We start from the raw sequence: 22073 nt of genomic DNA, 5'->3' as shown, positions 1-22073 counted from the left end.
ATGTGTTACCCAGGCATGGGTGCTTCAGGGAAGCATTTAGAGTTCAGAGTTGCAAGATTTTAGGTATTCCTCTGAAATAGCGATAAGTTAATTGCACGGTCCTGAATAAATAATAGCATTGGGTGCTCAGCAGGGTGGTGTTTCCCTTCCTGCAGGAAAAGATGAATTTGGATGATGGCTCTGCACTCCCAAGGCATGTGAGGGCCAGGAGATCAGCCCAACAGGACAGATACAAGGTAAAAACCCTATTTCACCGCGGTGGCTTTGGGCTGGCCATTGCATATGAGCAGAGTCACCGGTGTAATCCCCAAGGGAGCAGTGACCCTTCCTTGTTGGCTCTGTCACAGGTGCATCCCCCCGGTGCCCCAGGAGCTCTGAAATCCCCATCTGGATCTGCGGTGAGTGAGACAGCCTGGTACAAGGTTGTCTTCAAACACATGGACGCAAGGGAAACCCTACTTGCCTCTTCTCACCGTGCAAAATCATGATGAATCATGATGAATCTGGGTGGGGGGTGAAAGTTTAGTGATAAATATTAATAAATAAAGCAAGAAGCAGCTGCAGGTGAGGCTGTCTTTCTTGGCAGAGCAGAGTGTTCTCCTGGTATTTGGCAAGGGAAACGCGATGCTCACAATACAGAAGTGGCGAAAATCAAACTTAATCAATGAGAGAACATAATTACCTGGTTTGTGGAGAAAGCAGCATGAGACAGGGGTATTTGGTGTCCTGAAAGAATAGAAGATACTGGTATGTGTGTGTAAATGTGAAAATACTTGAGTGCATTTACAAACACATACATCTCTGACATACCTGCACAATTACATCTCCAACTTTAACATAATAAGCCAGAAATGGAAAGTGCAAAGAGTTGATTTTACAAAGTTTAAGAGCGCAAGACCTATCTCCAGGAGTTAAGGGTGAAAAATTATGAGTCCTCGAGACTCCTTTCCCATGGCTCAAGGGGCGAAATATTTCTCCACCTGCTCTCACACTTTTCTCTTTTCTTCTTCAATTCAAGACGTACCCAGGCCCTCAGCACCCGAGCAGAATTAAGGTACAGCATGAAGCCCCAGGGCTCCTCTCACCCCAGATACATGTGATGAGGACGTGGCCAGTCCTTTCTCCTGCGGAATCCCAACTCTGTGTTGTACCTGCACTCATTTTCTTACAGAAGGAGGAAACGGGCCGGCCAGATCCACCCTTGTGTTGCCAAAAGGTCAGTGCTTTTGGTTCACCTTTTAATGCAGATACCCAATGGTGCTGGGGTGAGATGGGATCCCAGAGCATCTTCCCGGGCAGTCTCATATAGAGGCTGAGAAATCACAGATGAAAATTGGCCAGGTTGGTGGGTTCAAGAGGTGGTAATCAATGGTTTTGGCCACTGGCAATGAGTAGAGGACCCATGCTGGAACCTTCCACAGCTGTTTCAGACATGCTTTTAGTTGTTTTGTGCCTCCTCAGTAGTTTTCTGCTCTATGAACTTCTCCGGTCTCCTTCAGACTCATGGCATTTTTTAACATCTGTGGTATCCTGGGACAGGGACACCTTCAGCTACCACTCATCTCTGGCCCCAGTTCCGTAATTTGTCATCTCTCTTTGCATTTCCACAGTGAAGGATGGGAGGGATGGGTTCAGGGACAACCCTGATCTGGTTAGGATCTGGTTAGGATAGCCCTGGTCCACCAGCAAGCAGTGGAAAGGAGGTGGCCCTCACTGCAGTTTGCCAAAAGGTGATACGGAAACAAGGGCAACCCCCACATGGCCCAAAGAGGGAAGGAGAAATTCCTCATGCTTGCAATTGAAGGGGCTGTCTGTTGTTTTCCAGGGAGAAACGGGAGCTCCAGGAGCCCATGGAGACAAAGGAGAAAAGGTAGCAATAGTGCTTTTGCGGCCTGAGTCTCTGAGATTTGGAGAAGGAAGCTGAGGACACACTGGTGGAGAGGACATCCTGGGTCCATGGGAGACTGCTGATGTAAACTGGGTTTGCTGCAGTCCCACCTTTATCCCTCGATCTGGCTGAGTGGTTCTGCTCCCTCTCTCCCAGCAACGCTAACACGCGTCTGCCATGCCTCAGTGGGAAGGCAGAAAGTTCAGGGGGGGGTCCTGATGTTTGTTCTGCTGGATCGGTGAACTGAACAGGTGACAGACAAGTGAAAGCCAGCCCTGGCACAAAGACAGAGATGGAAGAAGGGCTGGAAGGTATTTGGTTTTTGTCTTACAGGGGCAGCCCGGGGAGATGGGGAAGCCTGGAGAAAAGGTGAGCTGAGGAGTCGGGATCGGCAGCTGGAGCAGGACAGTGGTACCAGCTAGGTGGCCAAAATCCAGCACTGGGGATTGCCACGGGGAAGCCAAAACCTGTACCCTGCTCAGACCCAATGCCCACTGGGTCAGCTCAGTACCCCAATTCCTTCAGTACCCCATCTCCTTCAGTACCCCAACTCCTTCAGTATCCCATCGCCTTCACTTTGGCCCCATGTTGGGGCATTTGGCTGTTCCCTGGCCACATGAATATTCCCCACCTCCTCTGGGGACATCAGAGGCATCTCTGTGGTGGGCACAACTGGAAACCTCTGCTCTCACTCAGGGTAGCACGGAGCTTGTACTTCACTCCTCCTCTCCTACAGCCTTGGTAACTCTCTCTTCATTTCTCAGGGCACCAAAGGAGACAGAGGGGAAAATGGTCAAAAGGTAAAGAACAGCGTTGGTATCACAGTCAGGGGTGCCTCTTCTGACACCAGGAGACCTTATGTCCTCCATGACTGCTCTCGCTCCTGACATCTTACCTCCCATCTCAGGGAGAGGTGTCCGGGTGGCCTCCTGAGATGTGGGCTCAGTGTGGCTGGGATGGGTCACCCACTGGGAGACACGGCTTCTGTCTGTTGGCTTGTCAGGGAGTGCTGGTGGCTGCTCTAGGCAGGACACACACCTTATGACTAATGCCAGAAGGTATGAGTCTCACACAGAGTCTTCTGACACCATCTCCAGTAATATTCCCACAACTCAGCTCCCTCTTTTCTGAAGCTCAGAATCACTGAAGGTTGAGGCTTGGAGGCACCTCTGGGTCCTTCTGGTCCCATCCCTGCTCCAACAGGGCCAGCCCAAGCTGGTGTCCAGGTGGCTTTTGAAGCTCTCCAAGGAGGGGACACCACAACCTCTGGGTACCTGTGCCAGGGCTCCAGCACCCACCCCGCACAGAAGTGCTTCTGGTGGGCAGAGCGAACCTCCCAGGCTCCAGGTTGTGCCCTGTTTGAGCTGAGCTCTTTAAATGCTCTCAGCAACTTTATCTCTCCAGACTTCCCATCATCTAGAGGAGATGTGCTCTTTAGACACTTTAGCATAGGATCAGTCCTGAGGGACTTCAGCTGGGTATCCAGAGAGCAGCATGGAGCAAGCTCTTGATGGACCCACAGTGGAAGAAGTGGTCTTGCTTTTTTCTTGACCTTCTTCTCTTCTCAGGGAGAACCAGGAATTGGATTCAGAGGTCCTGTCGGTCAGGCTGGTCCCCCAGGATTTAAGGTAAACCTGTCTTCTCCTCTAGATAGGATCTCATTTGTTTTTCTATGGGTATTACTCTCTGGAGTCCTTGCTGATCTTTCCACTGCTGGGTGGGAAGCACAGAGGTGGCTGGGATGCCAAAGATAAGGCAGTCCCAACCTGGAGAGGCAGGAACACCACCACGTGGGTTGGGGACAGAGGGAGAGCTTTGTGTCCTCCAAGGGACCAGTTCAGAACAGGTGTGGTCCAGAGGATAAATATGACTGTGAAAAAAATCAGGGAATCGTGGTCTCAGCAGAGGGATGTTTCTGCAGTCCCTTGGGACATTGCAGGCATGCAGGGTTTGAGTTCAGTGCACAGCTCTGTGGGTGTGAAGGTGAGGGTTCCCCACTCTAGCAAGCCCTTCTCCAGCCCTAGGACTTATCTGATGGGCCTGAGCTGGAAGGGGTGCCCCCAGATCTACGTACCAGTCATGAGAATTCAAGGAAACACCCCAGGCTTTCTCCAGGACCTTTGGGAGGCCGTCAATCCCACCTAAGATCTAAATTCCTTGTGATTCACTCAACAGGGTGAGCCAGGGGCCCCAGGACCTCCAGGAGCTCAGGGCGTCCAGGGCATTCGAGGCAACGCTGGCACTCCTGGGTCACAGGGGGACAGAGGGGCTCCAGGCCTGCCCGGGACACCAGGACAGAAGGCAGGTGGTGTGTGGTGAGGGGACTGGGCATGTGGTGTTGGACACAAGGTGAGAACGAGCGTGGTCCTCCTGAGACTGCACCAGGTGTCCACTGCAGGTCAGACCCCCACCTATCCAATTCTCCTGAGCCTATGCATAGCCCATGAAGGGAAACAGAGACAAAGCCTGGTTGCAAAATGAGTGGTAACAGCATTGATTAGACGAATTGGTGTGGTTGGGGAAAAAAAATAAACAGGCAGGGTTTGGTCCAGGAGGATGTCCTTCAAGTTCAAAACAAAAGAAATGGGGTTCCAAGCAAGGCAGGGACCCATTGCTCTCCACTGAAGCCTAGTGATGTGACCTGATGAGGTGACTGGGAAGAAAAGGGGTGGTTATGGGGCAGAGGGTGTTAGAAAGGGGGCTAGGGGTCATTAGCCCCTGGGGACAGAAGAAGCAATGATTGTCACTGCAAGGACAAGGAGTCTTAGTGGGAGGTGAGATGGGGGACAGCAACGTGTCTAAACTCAGGGTCTTAGATGTAGCTGAAGTCCCCCTCTCAGTGACAAAGAAGTTCCCATTGGGAACACCCCAGTGATTATTCCTCCTGCTTGCTGCCCCTACACAGAGCTTTAGGGACACTGGCTCCTGCTTTCAGGATGGCTGTGGGGAAGGAGGGCTTTTCCCTTAGGGTTTTCTCCTTAAAGTATTTTATTTTCAAGGGTGAGCGTGGGAAGAGAGGCCGGAATGGATTTGCTGGACCTGCAGGACCGTCGGGATCCCCAGGAAAGGAGGTGACTTTTCATAAATCACCCCTTTGTCTTCTGAGCGACACAGGGTTGTCTGGGGAAAGGGGCTGAGGCCCTGGTGCCTGGGCTGGGTGCGCTTTCACCCTCTTAGTGGGACAGGAGAACATCAAGGACATGCAAAACCAAAGTCTTCCTTCTTGCTTTGTTTTCCTCATCCTACAGGGGATTCCTGGGACACCCGGACCCAAAGGCAACAAGGTGAGTGCCAACCTGCCAGGCAGGTCACAGCTGAGATCCTGGGGTGGCAATGAGATATCCACTGCCCTCCCCTGGCTCCTTATCCCTGAGCCCTTCCAGGTGCTTCATCCCTCTTTCACCCTCACGCCCTTCTTCCCCATGTTTGCCAGAGCATCCTCCAGAGAGAGCAGGAGAAAGTAAATGGAAGTGTCTCCTGACTCTTTCTGTGGCTTTTAAATCAGAGTCAAGCTAATCAGCAATCATCCCATGTGGTATCCTTGCTCCAAGCGAGACCTTTTTGGTGTTGTTCTGCAGGGAGAAGTTGGGGTTGGAGCTGCTGGTCCAAGAGGCCCTCGTGGACTGCCTGGCCCTCAGGTAGGTCCTTCCAAACATGCTTCTTGCTTGGCTTGGTACAAACTACCCCCTTTTGGAGGCAACATTATACCATCACCTCCTGCTCACTCATCACAGAAGATGCCAGAAGAGCCCTCTTTATTAATTAAATAATGGTTGCAATTAGCATTCCCTCTGCAATTAGATGCCCTCAAGCGCTGCAGGTTGCATTGGCTGGCTGCATGCCTGTGCCCTCACTGGCTGGGTGGGAGCTTCAAAGGCAGCAACTACACCTCTACATCTGCATGTCTCAATAACAGCAGCTCAGTGAGGAACCAGCTCATTTTGTATGCTTTGGGGATGCTACCTGCAAGCTCGTTCCTTCAGAAATCCACATCCAGATTTTTTGCCCTCGTTTCCCTCTTCCAGGAAACAGCCCCTGTCATCCTTGGGACAGCAATGCTCACTTTTCCTCACTTTGCTGAGAAGTTTTGGTCCCCTTCTGGCAAAGACCCCAGGGAGACCCTCTGGAGTTGTAATCAGAGGCCATGTTTCAATTTGCTGCGTCTGTGGCTGTTCCGCGAATAAACTGATTTTATGCTGCAATCCATTTAGACAAACTCCCCATCTGCTAGCAGAACGGTTCAATGAGGCCCCTGAGACAAAACACTTAATGAGAATGTCAACAGCTGTGAAAGGTCTGGGGTAAGCCTCGCTCAAGCTTTATTATCTGAAGGAAATGATGAAATAATGTTTCTGCTCTTCTGACTCCAGCATATATCTGGAGTGAATCACAGAATCTCAAATTACATTGGCTACATAGGAGAGAGCAGAATTTGGCCCCACAGGACAGTGCCTAAGTCTAGGCATCTTAAAGACAGGTAAATCTCAGGGGATCTACCTCGGGAGGTCATAAAAGCACTTCACAAACCCACCAGCACACCTGTCCCTCATAGTAAGGTTTGAAAAAAATCAATGGCAGGCTTGAAGAGAGGCTCAGAAGAAGTTCTATAGCAGGTGAAAACTACAGCTAGGTGTGAAGATAAGTCTCACGCTGGTCTCCAAAGGCAAGAGTTACTGCTGAGCAGCTGGCTGGTGGTATCTTCCTTCCGAAAGTCAGTGGTGTGGGTTCCAGGTGAATTCCTTTGCTGTGGTGAGGCCTACTGAAATCGAGCTCAGCAATGAGTTATGAACATGCATAGAAGCTATCGAGCCCCCTAACTGAGGGTGAGAAATCTCTTGGGACCCCAGGAACGTCTCAGATCTCTGCCCATTGCTTCCCATGCCTTTGTCTTGTGTAAATGCAGCTCAAGGAGGGTCACCCAACCTTAGGTGGCTTCTTCTGGGCCAATCCTACCAGGGCCTCCCTGTAGCATCAGAGAAGGAGAGGCACCTTTTTTTCGAGTGATTAATATCGTGCTAAACCAGGTCCAGATCATCCTACAAGTGCATTTCACTTGGGGGCTGAGGAGAAGCTGAAGATTGAGGCTGACCAAAGTATTATTCTCTAAACACTGCACACACTGTCTACCTGCAGTGACACATGGATGGTCTCAAGCCCTCCAGGCCCTTTGACCCAGAGCCATTGGAGCATTAAGGCACCTAATCCACGAGGCCATACAAGTGGACAAGAAAGGACGACTCCCTGGAGGATCTAGGCTTCTGAATTTTCAATTCCTGTTGTGCTCTGCGGGATGGTTTGCAGAGTTAGGACTGCACATGTTGCGTTTGTCTGCTGGTGGCCATCACTAACCCCCTCCTTCCTCACAGGGTGGCGAGGGCGCTGTGGGAGTCCGTGGCCCCGCTGGCATGATGGTGAGTGTTAACACAGCATGCAAGACTGATTAACGTGCATTATAGTGGCCCAGGGCTGGAAAAAAATCCCCACAGATAATGAAAAAAAAAAAATGTAAATGGTTTGATGGTTTTAGTGGGAAATAGAGACTCTGGGAACCTGAACTCCAGGGTTGTGTTGGGATGCATGAGCGTAAATCCCGCAGGCAGCTGTGAGACACAAGCTGTCGTGCCAAGCGTAATCACTTTAGGCTCTTGTCCATTTGGCTGACTCATCTACAAGCTTCTGAAGCCCTCCTAAAATATCACCACCTCTCTTTTCTTCTTCGTCAGGTCTGCTTGCCTGCATGAGTTTTAGGGCCTTGTTCTGCTTTAAATTCCCTTTCTGCTGATAGGGGTGAGTCAGGAGAGATGCAGATCACAACTGCTATTTCGACAAACAACTTTTTATTTATTAAGCCGTTGTCTCGAATGGAACAAAGCTCTTATTATGAGCAGAATAGGCCTTTATGAAGTTCCTCAGAAGGCCAAGGGTGACTGCAGCACATGGTTGCACCCTGGGTCTCATCCCTGAAGGGCTTGTTCTCAGCCAGGCCATCCCTTAACCATGAGGGCTTGCAGAAGGATGTAGCCCAGTGGTTAGAGCAGCAGCACAGGGCACAGGGGGCTGGTAGAAAGCAGGTTTCGTGCCTTTGGGAAATGTCTGTTCTCCATCTCCTCCCAGTCCATCCTGTCCATGCCCACCACTGTGATGAGCTGTCTGTTCTGTAGGGGGAAGGTGCCACCCCTGTGTGTATTTGTACGAGGTCATGGATCACAAAAAGGGGTTACACCTGAGGTGACCCCCCAGGAGAAGACCTCTGGCAGCAACCCTACACTCTCTGAGAGGCTGGGGCTTCATCTCATTAATGTTAAGCATACAGAAACCTCAGTATGAGGCTTGCAAAATGGGGCAGGTTGGCCAATCTGGCTTAATTTATACATCTCCCAGGAGATCCTGAGTTGTAGCCACGATCCTGTGCTGGGCAGAAACCTATGGCTAATTTTTTTCTTTCCACCAGCGTGATTCAACTGTGCTGTTTCTCACTTCTCCTCAAATTGCTCTCACAGGGAAGGAAAAGAGAGCTTGGGCTCCTGCACCCATCCCACCACCAGCTTCTCCATGCTGGAGCCTCTCCTTGGAGGCAGCCCTGCCTTCAAGTGGAGGCTGCCCTTTTACTCTTTCCTAACACCTTCCCTGTCTGGTATTTCTCTTCACATGTTGTTTTATCTTCTTGCAGGGTCTAAAAGGCCTCCCGGGCATGAAAGGCGAAAGAGTAAGCAACAGTCACTTTACCTATGCAGCACCTGAGAAGGAAGGTGTTGTGGGGAGTCTTTATCAGGGCAAACTTGGGAGGGGGGAAAGACACTTCGGTCAGTGTGCACAAGTGTGAAGTGACATCTGCAGCCCCCAATAAGGGCTGGGCTGAGATGGGGCCTGGGTGCATGGTATCTTTCTGCAAGCCTGTTTTTTTTTTTTCAGTTGGGTGGTTGTTTTTTTGGGGGGAGGTGAAAGGAAATTGGGGAGTTTGGACAGCAAGGGACTCCTGGTGTACTCCATTTGATCCCCAAATGTGCAGGGCTGGTCTGGGGAGCAGCTTTCCTGCAGCACAGGCAGGGTGAAGACCACCTGCCAGGCAACGCATAGCCTTCCATTTGCATTTCTGAGCAGGAGTCCCTTGGTCTTCTTCTGCCACTTCCCACTTGCAAGCCCTGAAAAGCTGAAAAGTGCAGTGCTGAGAAGAGAAAATCTCCTGTCCCCACCTGGCCCTTGTAGTAGCCTTCCTCTTCTGCTGTCACCACAACAGTCCCGAGCACTGAAGAGGGGTATGAGATGCCATCAGCAATGAAGTCCTGCCCTTCAGCTTCACATCCCACCTCCTAGATAAAACCCTTGAGGAACAGTTGGTATTTCATACAATTTCGGTACAACATGCCAGTTTTGGGGTGGAAATCTGGGAAATCCTACATTATGTAGGATGTCTTCCTACCCTAGATATAGCGTGGGCACATTTCTGGAGGCGTTATGTCCTGCTGGATGGGGAAAATCCAGGGATAGCTCCACACCGTGGATGTGCTGAGCATGGAGTCAACCAAACCACTCCAGTCCTGGATCTTTCTTTTTTTGTCGGTGCAATAAATTCTGGTGGTGCGCAATCTCTTGCGGTAAGCTAATCATTTGGCAGAGTGCCCAGAGGAACTGGCTCCCAGCTGTGATAGATGTCAGTGTCTTGACGTGCGAATTGGTGGACTGAGCAGCACAAGAAGAGTGAGTAAAAAGGGAATCACTCACTGTCTTTTTTTTTTTTCTTTCCTGTTTTCAGGGTGATCGGGGACTGCCGGGACCCAAGGGAGAAAGAGTAAGGCCATTCCGGCTTGTGGCTGTCTGGGGCAGATGGGGTGAAAGGCTGCTGGGATTTTATAGTTACCTGTGAGCAGATGGACGTTTATTTTAGTGAGTCAGTGATCAGACAAGGTAGAGACGTAAATGATAAGAAATACTGATATGTGTTTTCAGATATCTGGAGGTCCTAGTGATTTTACAGGATTTGTATTGTTACATATGGGGGAGCGTAGCCCAGCCTGCACAGGGTGCTGAGCAAGGATCCCAGCTGGTGGTGTGCAAAGGCTTCACATCGAAGGGGACTTTAAATCCTATCTTCAGTCCTCAGTGGGAACTGAGTAGTAAGTATGACATGCCTGGATTAAGATCCCTTTGCCAAGGAAATCTGCAGAATTTGAGCCCACCAGTGTCTCAGAGCTGTACCATGTGGGGAACTGCTCCCTGGTGAGACCTTTTAAAATTTTAATTTAAAAAAATAAAATAAAATCAGAGCTTAAACAGGACCTGTGGACATCTCTGGTACAAGCCCCACACAAAGCAGGGCCAGCTGCAAAAGCAGATCACAGTGCTCATGTCCTCGTGTGCTCTTCTCTGAGCCTCTGCTCTGATGTTTGGCCACCCCCAGGGGAAAAAGCTTTTTCTTCTGTCTGATGGGTGTAACAACTGGTCCCTTCACTGTGCACCTCCAAGAAAACTTGGGGTCTGTCCTCTCTGCATTTTACACCCATGCAATGGAAGACAATGCTTAGATGCTCCCCCTCTTTCATGGGGTTCTCCAGTGGGTTCAATCCACTTTGTTGGTGTCTTCCTTGCCCTGTACGCAATGCTCCAGGTGGGGCTTGCACCATAGTTTTAATAGGATCCTACAACAGTCATAGCCAAAAACAGCAAAAAAAAAAAAAAAAAAGTCACTTCAGCAACTCTTTTCTGGGGCACACAAAAATGCTTCCTGTGCTCTAAGGGAGGAAGAAAATTTCCACTGATTTTGGTGAACCAGCTCGCCCCAAAGCATACCGCAATCTGAAGAAGCCTGAGTTGGCTCATAGCAGGTAATGCGAAAATAACACCCAGAGTGGTTCTGGAAAGTGCACAGAAAATGCTGAACTTCTGCCCAGTGTTTTGTTAACTTCCTTCCTGGATGAAATGGCTTGTTAGAAAATGAGTTTTAGAAAACCGACATGATGATTCTGCCTTTGAGTCATGCAGTATTAAATGATTATGGCCGATTTGTCTCTGAGGAAGCTACTTTCAAAAGGGACTCGCTCCAGAGACAAATCAATTCTTAATCTGCTTCGTGAGGAGGCCCCAAAACACCTCCCAAGCTGAAGGAATGTGTAATCTGTTTTCCAAAGAATACCTTAATAAAATATAAGGAGGAGTGTGAGATAAAACTGGAAGGGAGAGAGAGTTGGTTTGGGTTTGTTCTACATGATTGCAGCTCAATTTTCTTTCTAACTCTCTCTTCATCAATACAGGAGTATCTGTGTGCATCTCAGGGCCAATACCATATATTGGATTAAACTACAGAATGCTTATGCTCCCTTTTGTTCGCAAAATTGATCAAGCCCATCCCCATCTGCATTATAGATACTAAGGAGAAAGCAAGCAGGAGGGTATATTAAGATAGAACTGGATCAGGGTCCCACGGTCCATCACGGCTGTATAAAGATTGCAAAAGACTGCAAAAGATTATCAAATCTGGGAGAATATTAATTCATGTTTGTTAAGACTCTAGCAGCAATGCACAGTCTGCCTGAACAGGGATATTCGCAATACTGAAGCGAGCTGGTGTAAATGGAGGCCTTTTCAAGAGGGTTACAATTGCCACAAAGGACTGGAAAGAGAATTAACAGCCTGTAAGGGGTTAATTTATCTTTAAGGGGGAAAAAATGAATAAATGAGTTCTGTATGCTGCTAACAGCAATGGTGAAATATTAACAACAAGCTGCACTGAACATCCAAATCAGATGTGAAAGTCTTCCAAAGGCGAAAAGTGCTCCTTTTTGCCTCTGTCCTGCCCCCAGTAAAAGGGAATCACCCTCCCTACTGGGTCTGTCCTGCCTCCAATGCCAAAACCCATACCTGCTGCACCTCCACACATCCTCCTTGCTGCTGCACGCTGGAAGCAGGTGCACGTCAGCAGGTCACAGTGCCCTGGTTTTAAGAATCGATGATGCTGAGGGTGTGGAGGTGATCCCATTACCCTGAAACCAGCCTTTAGCTGAGTTAGGATGAAACAGAAGTATTACCTTGTGACACGCAGCTGACACAGCTACGTAAGGCTGTGAAAGACTTGGTTAAAGAAAACTTGGCCTAATCCCAAAGACCAAAATGAAAAACTTCTTAGGTAGCCTGCCATGTTCTCACGCTTGTCCATATGCCCAGGGGCTCGGGTTGTGCCCAGAGGGAACCTTTCCAGCCAGGTGTAGGTTTTCCCTGAAGCTATTTGGAAGGTGGCTTCAACCCTCCTCCCTCCAAACTACGGGTGGCATCTCCTCCTTGGAGACACAACCGCTGATGAATATGTTTGGCACAGACATGTCCATGGGTTACTGCAGCCCTGTAGATACCAGGGTGGCACCAGGGGTGGCTGACCCTCAAAAACTCCCTTGGAGGGGTGTCCAAAGTCCCACTCACCTTCCTGAGCTCCATCTCTGCCCATAAAGCAGGGCACCACGAGCAGACCCCTTCACCATCCCACCTACGTCCAGGTCCTGCTCCTGGCAGGAGATGCAAACCTTGCCATGCTGAGTGACATGCAGAGATGAAGGAGCCAAGCCACCATGCCAGGTGTGAATTTGTCCCATCACTGATGGCCTCAGGTCAGGAATTGAACCTCGGGGTCCCACCTTCCCATGCACAGCTCCACTTCCAGCCTTGACATCCAGACAAGTGGGCCCCAACATTTTCTGGAGCAAGACGTCACCGGCAAAACTCAGGACTTCTTGCAGTCTTCTCTGCATGTTTATCACCCATCTTTTAGTTAAGGACAGATTAAACTTATTTAATATTGTTCTGTGAAGCATCCATACATTCCCCAGTTGGATCCATATGGACCAACTTTTGGGAAATGCTCACCTTTCTTGCAGATATGTGTTCCCCTTTTGCTGTTCTGCCCATCGTAGCAAGCGTGGTTCCTTCGGATGGGAGCTGTGAATTCAGAAATCACTGGGCATCTACAGCTCTTCTATGTCTCCTTTCTCTAGGGTGATCCCATGACCGGTTTTGGACCCCAGGGCTATAAAGGCAGTAAAGGAGATCCCGTAAGTTTTACTCTCGTTGTCTTTTTAAGCTATCCATTCCCCAATGTTGGTAACATCCACATAGGAAACAGCTTGGGACAACCACCGCAAACCAGCACTTTGGTCCAGAGCCAGCGGCTGAGGGCTGCATCCTTCCAGGAGAGAGGCACAACCCACTAATTTCTGTCTTGTCCTTCAGGGTGAACAGGGCCTGCCAGGCTTCGATGGAGACAAAGGCGAGAAGGGAGAGGATGGACCTGTAGGAGAAAAGGTATGAGCATCCCAGTGTGAATGAGCTGTACAACAGAAAGGCACTGGCTGTGTGAGGAGGGGGCTATATGCAGACACTGTCTCTGCATCCTCCCATCCCACATTCCTGCTGGGGAACACGGTGCAAGGACACACTCGCCCAGCTCTTCCCATAGATGGGGCAAGAATGCTGCTGGGCTGGGGCTTGGGGTTGTGATACTCATCCCATTTGCCAGGTGTCAAGTCTTGTAGTTGTGGGACCATGTGAAGTTGGTGTTTGCAGCGTAAGACCACTTTGGGTGAAGTGTTCATTCAATTGCTGCAGCACCGGGGGCCCCGTATCTCCTTCTCCCTCCGAGGTGGCCGTGCTCCTTCAAACCCTGCAACTCCTGTGGCAGTTTTAAGGCTCAGCTGGCTCTTCTGTTCCTGTCCAGAGCTGCTCCTCATGCAGGGCAGTCCCCCACCTGCCCCTCTGGCTGTCTTTGCTCTTTGAGAGCCCCCCGTGGTGGTCTCAGGTCTCAACCCATCACTCTGCTGGGAGGAATCGCGCAACTCTCCCACTCTCGGACTGAGTCACGGATTAAATCTCCATATACCAATCATCCCTATTTTCATATTATGTTAATGGGTTTTGCTCCAGAAGCCTGACCCAGGACAGGGACTCAGCTGAATAAATATAAGTACCTACAACAGCAGCATCCCTGTCTGAGCTCCTGTCGCTTCCCATGGGGATCTGTATAACTCCACAGGGCGGATTCAGGATGGGAATCACCTGAGCCAGTGTGGGCATCTTCTTCGTGAACGGGCAGATCACATCCTGGCACTGATTAGGTCCCCAGTGACTGTAAAAGAAACCCATGGAGATGCTCCCATGGGTGGTACCTGTATTTTTGTCAGATGAAATCCCCTGCACAGTATCTGTCAGACTGCTCTCTAATAAGAAAATAATACGTAAACATCTCCTAAAGGCACAGCACCTTTGGGCTGAATATCTGAGATACTTTGGAGCCCCAGGGTAGTATCTCCACCACCAGTAATTCAATCAGGGTCTTGCTCTTCAGTCTTTGCAAGGAGGCAACCTATTTAGAGGCTTTGAGACCCTTTTCTGCTTGTGTTCCTTCAGTCCCCATCACCGGGCACCAACTCTCTCCCAGGACAGTGCTCTGAGCTTTCTGCTGAGCTGTTCTGCAGCTATGGCTTTCTTCCTTAGCGCTGGGTGCCATACAGACATTTGGGGTCCCTGGGGGCCTGGAGTCTGCTATAGAAATGGTGCTTTTGGTGTTTCTCTCTGCCATCTCCATGGGTTCCTCTACTCTCTCTGAGGGTGGGTCGCTTCAAGAGCATAGGGTACTTAGGCTGTATTTGACAAGGATTTTAAAATTGTAGGGACTCAAAGGTGAAGCTGGCTCCAAGGGAGTCATGGGGCTTTTTGGAACAAGAGGACCGGTGGGACAGAAGGTGAGTACAGCGAGCACCTACATTAAGGCATCCTCTGTAAGAACCGAGGTGTAAAATCATGCATGAACTGATGTATAAAATCCTTTCGCGGTTTCCTCGCAATAGAATTCTGTGTTCCCTCTTCAAAATTGCTGCTTGAAATGTTACGGGGCTACCAGAGAGCAGAAGTTGTGCTCTACCAGGACAGCCCTAAAGATTAGTCCCATTTTATAAAGCAGCTTTTTTCCTGGCGTCTTTCCTGGGTTATGACAACCAACAATGATTTTGCTGAAATGTCAGTATTTACATGCCAGGTATGAATTCCTGCCTAAGCTCCAGTCATAGTCAAAATGGAGATGTAGGGCTCCCTTCATCTGCCCACCCAAGATGTTTAAAGGATCTTACATTCCAGCTGCTGCTGCAGAGGGTCCCTGACCCCCAAAGGTCCTCCTGTCTCCTCTTCCACAGCTGTAGGAATATCCTACAGCAATCCTCTCTCCCAGAGTCAGGGCATCTCTTTCTCACAGTCACTGCTTTCCTTGCAGGGGGAGCCGGGAGCACGAGGCCTGCCGGGCTCTGCAGTGAGTTGGAGCACGTTTCTCTGCCTTTGGGAGGCTTGGGCATGGAGCAGGGCTGGCACCACTCCTCCTCGCCCCATGGCCACGCATGTGGGTCACGGGGAAGTTAAGGAGCTGTGGCTCAGTGCTGCTCCATAAAGCCCATCTTCAAAGAGGCTTTGCTGGAAAACCAGCCATGGGCGGGGGGGGCAACACCAAGGGTAAGTTTTAATAGGTAGTTTAAATTTTTGCATCAGGAGACACATGAAATGTGCGTTTAATTATTATTTGCAATGCCTTTAGCATTTCAGAGAGCATTGCCAGACACGAACAGACAATGGTTCATGTTCAGGTGGTTTAAGAATTGTGACCATAGGTTGTGTATCACATGAGAAACGTATATATCCTTAAAGGACTGGGCTACAAGTGACTATTCCCAGTGCTTAGTGGGTACTGCTGCTGGCCAGAGGGAAAGCAGTTACACTGGAGGACCTGGATAGTACATCCTATTTCCAGGCAAGCAGCAATGGGGGAAAAATAATAATAATAATAACAATAATAATATTAATATTAATAATAATAATAAAGTAATTTTGGTTTTGCTGCAATGTTTTACAAAAGTGTTTACATGCTTTACAACTTTGCCATTTCACCTGGAGGAAACCCCAAGTGAAAAAAAAAGGGGGGGGGGGTCTCCAAAGTTGTTCAAACTGAAAAAAAAAAGTCACCACTGATTTGTTTTCGTTGGAGAAAGGAAGGAATAGGATGGACCAACACCAAAAGGCAACTGGTTGTGGAAATATGAACATGTTTGGTTGTTTCGTTGCAATAAGAAATATCAGCATTTTCTTAACCTATTGCACCATTATGTCTCCACGTGCATGAGCAGGTGGTTCTCAGCAACTGCCTGTTGCTGTGAAGGCTCCACGGCTGCTCAGTGCCGCCTGATGATTATTGGTCACGGGTATGTGGGTATTTAAGAGTCCATAATCCAAACTGGTAATTGCTCACCAAGGAAAAGGCCCTCATTCAAATAAGAATTTCAACTCCTGCTTTGGTAGTGCAAGGGGGAGAACAAGGATGGGTTTTGAGCAGCAAAGGAAGCTCAGCTGGACTCCAGCAGGAATTGGCCATCCTGACCAGCAGCCATCCAGTGATGGTTGGGAGGTGTACTGGTACCCACAGGGGTTGGTGCATAATGTAATTAACTGCCAGAGATTGCTATCTTGTCAATCAGTATTTGAGGAAAGCTACGTAATCCTTCTTTGGAAAATATCTGAGGATTTTGCTGGTACAGGGAACGCTATGCTGTGCTTGGGGCTAGACAAACATTTGAGATAACAAAGCTTGGTTTTCGTTTTTCATTAAATTTCTAAAATTGCAACTCTCACATCAAAGCTGGGGCCTTGACAGAGGAGCCTTGATATACAACAGCCTGGATGAAATTCATCTGACCTCCGGTTAGATGTCTGCCATGTTCACTTTCCACATCTGAGCAGGCTGGACTCAGAGTGTTTTATAGACTGCTTTAGGGTACTCTTAGAGTGTGATTCACACCATCTATTTCAGACACCTGTGATGGGACATGACATCCTGACGTGACTTGTTCTCCACAAAACCAGGTTGATGGTGTCTCACTTTATCTTCACAATGCTCACAGATACCTTGATTGTTTTCTCCTGAGTTACTCCGGAGTGGGAGGTTAGGCTGCCTCATCTATCATTCCTCAAGTCCTCTTTTCCTCTTTTCTTGAAGACAGACACTACTTGGTCCAGTCTACCTGTACCCACTCATTCCTATGAAAAACCTCCAAGGTACTGCCTAGCAGTTCTCATTTTCCTTCAGGCCCCCCTAATTTCATCTGTCCTTTCTACAAATTGCCACCAACTCACTGCAAAAACTTGCTTTCTGTCCTGCCGAATTCCCTCCCAGTTAATATCTGGGGAGACAAAAGTTCCAGCGCCCCCACAAATCACTCTGAATAATTTAACCAGCTTGTAAAAAGTCTCATCCATTTACTCTTTTGATTTGATCTGTAGGAGTTCCCAACCAAGTGACAGCATTTGTGTCTTCTCCCTGTAATCGTTACCTGGAGAATTTCAATGGACCTAGATGAGTTTATAGCTGGACCTCAAGGCAAATGAGTGCATTCTTGATATTCAAGACACATCCTCCTTTTTCCTCTTTTCTAAAAGCACTGTGCTCTTTTACATTGATATTCCTGCCCCAATTCATCCTTTAATATTAATACTCCAGTCTGTGTTACATTTATTAAGTTGTAGTCTTGATTATGTATTAAGACTTTAAGATTTCTTTATGTCCCAGATGTAATTCATGCATTAAAATACTGGCAGATTAACCCATTATTCTCCTTAAAGCTCTGTTATGAATATCCCCTGCCATTCCTCCCTATCTTGGGTTTCCAGGATCTGCGGTTATGAGTGTTCCTGGGTCTTCTCCATCCTGGTGCACAGTCTTCCTCACTCAGTGTACAAATGGGGTCTCATGAGTTCTTCTCATGAGTTCTTCAAATCCTCTTGTGAGCTGGGCTCTATAGTTGGCCAGCAGCCTGCGGATGCTCGCCCTATAACTGAGGAAGCCAGGCCCCATGTGGTAACACCATCCACACAGCCACGTGTGTGTTCCCAGTGTCCCCCTGAAACTTGCCTAGAGGGTGGGAGACCCACCAGATCCTTGGGCCTTCTGCTTTTGCTCCCAGAACCATTTCCGATGCCCTTTATTCTTCAGTGCTCTGCAGGGCCTGAAAACTAATCAATAGCCAAGGCCCCTTTGTCCAGACTGTGGCAGGTGTGGTAATACAAGCACAAATTTCACTTTACCAGACTAATTAAAAGCCCTAGAGCTCTTGATACAGATAGAGTCATTGAAGAGCTACTCAGGGTACCAACCTGAGGGTCCCACCTCCCTCCAGCGGCTGCATGAGGACTTAGGTGAACCCCTATGGCAGCACAGCTCTCCGGCCTGCTGAGCAGTGGGGCCACCTCAAGCAAGAGGAGAGGAAAGGCCGGGTGTAGGCCTCTGTCCTGTGCTGGACAAGAGGTGCCCTGGCCACTTGGAGCACAAAGAGCCATCGTCTGAGTTGTTTTTGGCCTAAAAGGGTGTCCTGATGTGTCCTGAGCACTTCTCATGAGTCCAAGGTGGCCAAGGAGAAGCCAGCCAGACCTTCCAGCCACAGGTGGAAATCTCCGCCCAGACACTTTGGAGGCTTTGTGAGATGCACTGCCTGAGAACGAATGCTCGTTACAGCCATGAGGACAAGCTGCTGCTTCCACACCAAGACAGGACAGGGTTTTTGGGGGGAGTAGACTCAGGAGTGCAGCAAATAATTGCGGGCAGGATCATCTAGACACAAGACGCAGCAGGGAAGGGATAAAAACACAGTTGGAACTCTCAGGTTGAGACTCCCAGCTACTTCAGATGTATCATCCCATCAAATATTGAGCACCGAAGCCCAGGAGGTGGGAAACCTTTTAGCAGAGGTAGCAACCTACGCCATGCTTTGGAAATGCATTAGCCCTTTGATGCGTCTTCCCTGCTGCTTCCAACAGATTGCTCCTTTCGGGGTGCGACGTGTTTCTGCAGATGGATTTCATGCTTGCCCAGGGTGACCCAGCTAATTCCCCAGCTCCTCATCTGAGTGGAGACAATGAGCCTGGTGACGACACAGGCTCTTCCCTGGCTCCAGCCCAAATCTTCGCAGGAATTTGTGCCTGGAAGCAGAGCTCCTCGGCTGCTCAAAGGCATCTTTGCGTCACGGCCAGCGCTCGGGACTTATGACTAAGCCTCTGCGTTGCTATGCCTTCGTGGTACCTGGTGTCTTTGCGGTTAAATGAAGCCTGTTCCAGCAACACTTTAATAACAGAACCAAACAGCAGAAACCATTTCCAGTATTCCACCATTAATTGCCTTTAAACTGCCATTTTACTAGCTTTTTATTTGCCTGGCAAAACACAGAGTGTAAATCTGAGGGAACAAATTTCCATTCGGCTTCTTTCCATTGCCCAGTGCCTGAGCATTTTCTTTCTTTGTCTTGTTTTTAAATCCTGTTCCTTCTTGACCCTTTCAGCCATCATTTTCTTTCCCTGGGTGTAGACGGCCTTGAAAAGCATCATCTCTCTGACCCCAGCCTCTGAAGGGAGATCAGACCCGCTCGCATGGCCAAGCCTCACTAAAAAAAAACCTTCTAGCATGCAGGACGAAGTCTGTTCAGCCTGTCACAGATAGAACACCTGCAGTGAGATAAGATCAAGGTCAAAAACATATTCACTGGATGAGTAGGCAAGCCTTAGACCAGCTATTTTTCTGCCTACCAGTACATATCATGAGCTTAGCTCTTCCTGAATCCACCTGAGCTCCTTTCAGGCCCAGAGCCACCAGACAAGAAGCATCTCACAGGTTAAAGCTAGCAGAAGAAATGAGAGTTGGACACAGGCAGATGGGGGAAGCACAAGAAAAAACAGAAAGGGCTCTCTTTGACACAGGAGCCCCTCTGGACAAATAAATTCAGGTGCTAAGAGGACTATTAGAGCTAATTGGGAAATCACTAACTAGTGTCAGGTTCCTTCAGGCTCAGGCAGTGCTCAGGAATAAGCTTTAGCCCATCCTCTCGGGCACAGGTGTATAAATCCCTGGCCAGATGGGTCTGTACCTAGTTCAAAGCAATCTGAAAAATGCCAGGCACTTGAAGGTATCCTGGGCTCTTGAGATTTAACCATTGAACCAAAAGGTTTATTGCCCTCCAAACAAGCAATCTGTCCTGGTAAACAGAAATTCTAGTTAGCTGTGTTTTTTATGGCCCATTTATTTCCTCAGCCAGAACTTCATATTGATTGTGTCAATAAATAGTTACTAGTAAATAAAGATCATGCGTGAGATGTTCGTGCCTGATCGTGCAGGCAGGGCTTGAGGAGCATGGACTTTACCTCCTCCAGACGCGACCGGCAGAGCCATGAAGGAGCACGTGGCCTGCTTTCAAATGCTCCTCTTACTCCAAAACATAAAAGGTGCCCAGGCTTGGGGAGGGGTTTGAGGAAGCACTCCCCAGGGAAGCTGAATTTTTGATATCTGGGGATGAAGAGGTGATGGGTCTTGCAGGCTGACCTGCTGGCAAGGACAGCACCGTCCCACCCACGTATCTCTGGGATGTTTGCTTGTCACCGTGGTCACTGAATTGTCCATTAGCCACGGAGAGGATGAGTAATGGGAGAGGTGATGATGAAGCTGTTTGACATACAGATCTGGTGGCTGTTTTTTTTGCCTTTTTTTTTTTTTTAATAAACATGCTTCCTTTCAATAACTTACTGTAAATTAATTCCAAGTAGATAATGTCACTTGTTCATCTCCTGATCTGCTTAAGCAGCCAACTCACTCTCCTCCAAGAGAGCCGAGCCCTGTGCAATCAGTGTCTCTCAAGTGGGGTTAAATCCAATTACACCTCACACCCAGGTTCTGAAAACTGCAGTCAAAATCATCAGATTAGAAAAACAGACTAGCAGAAGTGGGCCTTGGGGAAAAAAAAAAAAAAAAAGACAGTTTAAGTAACTTTCAGTTTGCTGTTGAAACAGTGAGACCCCAGAGAAAGAGACCCTAATGCTGGAGGTGATATTGATGTCCCATGCTGAGCTAAGCAGCGAAGTGGTTCGAGGACCTCCAAGGTGCAGTGCTATGGTAGAGCACCTCTGTCCTTCATTGCCCACATGTTTGGGCTGGATGAGGCTCTGTTTTCTGGCTCTGGACTCCCCAGGTGGGAGATCTCCAAACTGCAACTGTGAGCAGCCCCGTGCTCGGAGCCACTCTCACTGAGCAGGGCGGTCATTCACCAAACTGAATTTCACTGCTGGATTTCTGCTCTGCTCCACTGGCTGGGGCTGAAACTGGGCTGCGACCCAGTGCCCAGGACTGTGGGCATCCCATGAAGGAACTCACACAACGTGATGCTGCCTGCTAATGCCTCTACCCCTATTTTCAACTGCAGCCATCACCACCTCAATTTTCTTGCCCCAGGACTACTCATTAACTGCCACGTGTCTCAATTTCCTGAGCTGTAATTATAAAAAGGTCAACTTGCAAGTTGCACACATGTGGGTTGCAAGTTTGCAAAGAATAGGTGCTAAACCCCAGCCTCGTGTCTCAGTGCTGGTTTTAGGGTGGTTCCTGATCTCTGACCGTGGCCAGGTGCCGCCTGGGCTCTTACTATTGAGTTTCTATCCTGATGACTGTCCTCAGCCACTGCCTTGCTAACACAGAAATTCATTTTGCTCCTCTTCGGCAGGGTGCAGCAGGCCTCGATGGGAGGAATGGAAACAAGGGAGCCAAAGGTGACAGAGGTCTTCAGGGACAGAAGGGGAAAGCAGTGAGTAGCAGGAAAGGACGCGGTTAGTTTGGAAGGCAAAAAGAGGCTCCGTCGCTTTCTGACACCCAAGTTCATTTCTTCTCCCACATTCCTCATTATTGCAGTCAGATTCTTGCTTAGGATGAGTCTTTCCAAAAGAAAGATGAAATGGCTGCCTGAACCTTCTAGACAAGTCTCTAATGCACATCCTGGACCAAATTTGGGGAGGTGACCATCTCTAACCACCAGTAGTCCATTTCTATAGTGGTAGAGCTTACCTTTATGTTATTCCCATGTTATTCACCATGAGTTTTCCTCTGTTACTTGAGAGAGTTGGGGTTGTTTAGCCTGGAGAAGAGAAGGCTTCAGGGAGACTATATTGCAGTGTTTCAGTATATAAAGGGGGCTTGTTAGAAAGACAAAGACATTTTACTAGGTTTTAAACCTAGGTTTACTAGGTTTTAAACCTAGGTTACAAAGGTTTTAAACTGAAAGAAGGCTATATTGGATATAAGAAAGAAGTTTTCTTCACTGAGGGTGGGGAGGCACTGGAACAGGTTGCCCAGAGAAATTGT

General features: G+C 48.8%; 1 protein-coding gene across 19 annotated transcripts in view; it reads left to right on the top strand.

Moving 5' to 3' along the window:
- Positions 1-22073, top strand: part of LOC106038705 (collagen alpha-1(VII) chain-like) — a 108836-nt gene that overhangs the window by 69723 nt on the left and 17040 nt on the right. For 8 of the 19 annotated variants that reach the window (XM_067000099.1, XM_048062664.2, XM_048062654.2 and 5 more), the window contains 20 exons: positions 156-236; positions 348-398; positions 1019-1054; positions 1172-1216; positions 1826-1870; positions 2222-2257; positions 2653-2688; positions 3457-3516; positions 4064-4189; positions 4888-4959; positions 5137-5172; positions 5467-5526; positions 7255-7299; positions 8559-8594; positions 9642-9677; positions 12868-12924; positions 13103-13174; positions 14539-14610; positions 15135-15170; positions 21439-21519. In XM_067000099.1, coding sequence (XP_066856200.1) covers positions 156-236; positions 348-398; positions 1019-1054; positions 1172-1216; positions 1826-1870; positions 2222-2257; positions 2653-2688; positions 3457-3516; positions 4064-4189; positions 4888-4959; positions 5137-5172; positions 5467-5526; positions 7255-7299; positions 8559-8594; positions 9642-9677; positions 12868-12924; positions 13103-13174; positions 14539-14610; positions 15135-15170; positions 21439-21519 — 1119 coding nt within the window. Of the gene's footprint in view, positions 1-155; positions 399-1018; positions 1055-1171; positions 1217-1825; positions 1871-2221; positions 2258-2652; positions 2689-3456; positions 3517-4063; positions 4190-4887; positions 4960-5136; positions 5173-5466; positions 5527-7254; positions 7300-8558; positions 8595-9641; positions 9749-9835; positions 10003-12867; positions 12925-13102; positions 13176-14538; positions 14611-15134; positions 15171-21438; positions 21520-22073 lie in introns of those variants that run through there. The other 11 variants (XM_066999736.1, XM_066999775.1, XM_066999685.1 and 8 more) reach the window with 5 other exon arrangements.

The sequence above is a fragment of the Anser cygnoides genome, chromosome 1 (assembly GCF_040182565.1).
Source record: "Anser cygnoides isolate HZ-2024a breed goose chromosome 1, Taihu_goose_T2T_genome, whole genome shotgun sequence".
Taxonomy (NCBI): domain Eukaryota; kingdom Metazoa; phylum Chordata; class Aves; order Anseriformes; family Anatidae; genus Anser; species Anser cygnoides.
Note: the sequence above shows the minus strand (reverse complement) of the source record. Positions and strands in the feature narration are given on the sequence as shown.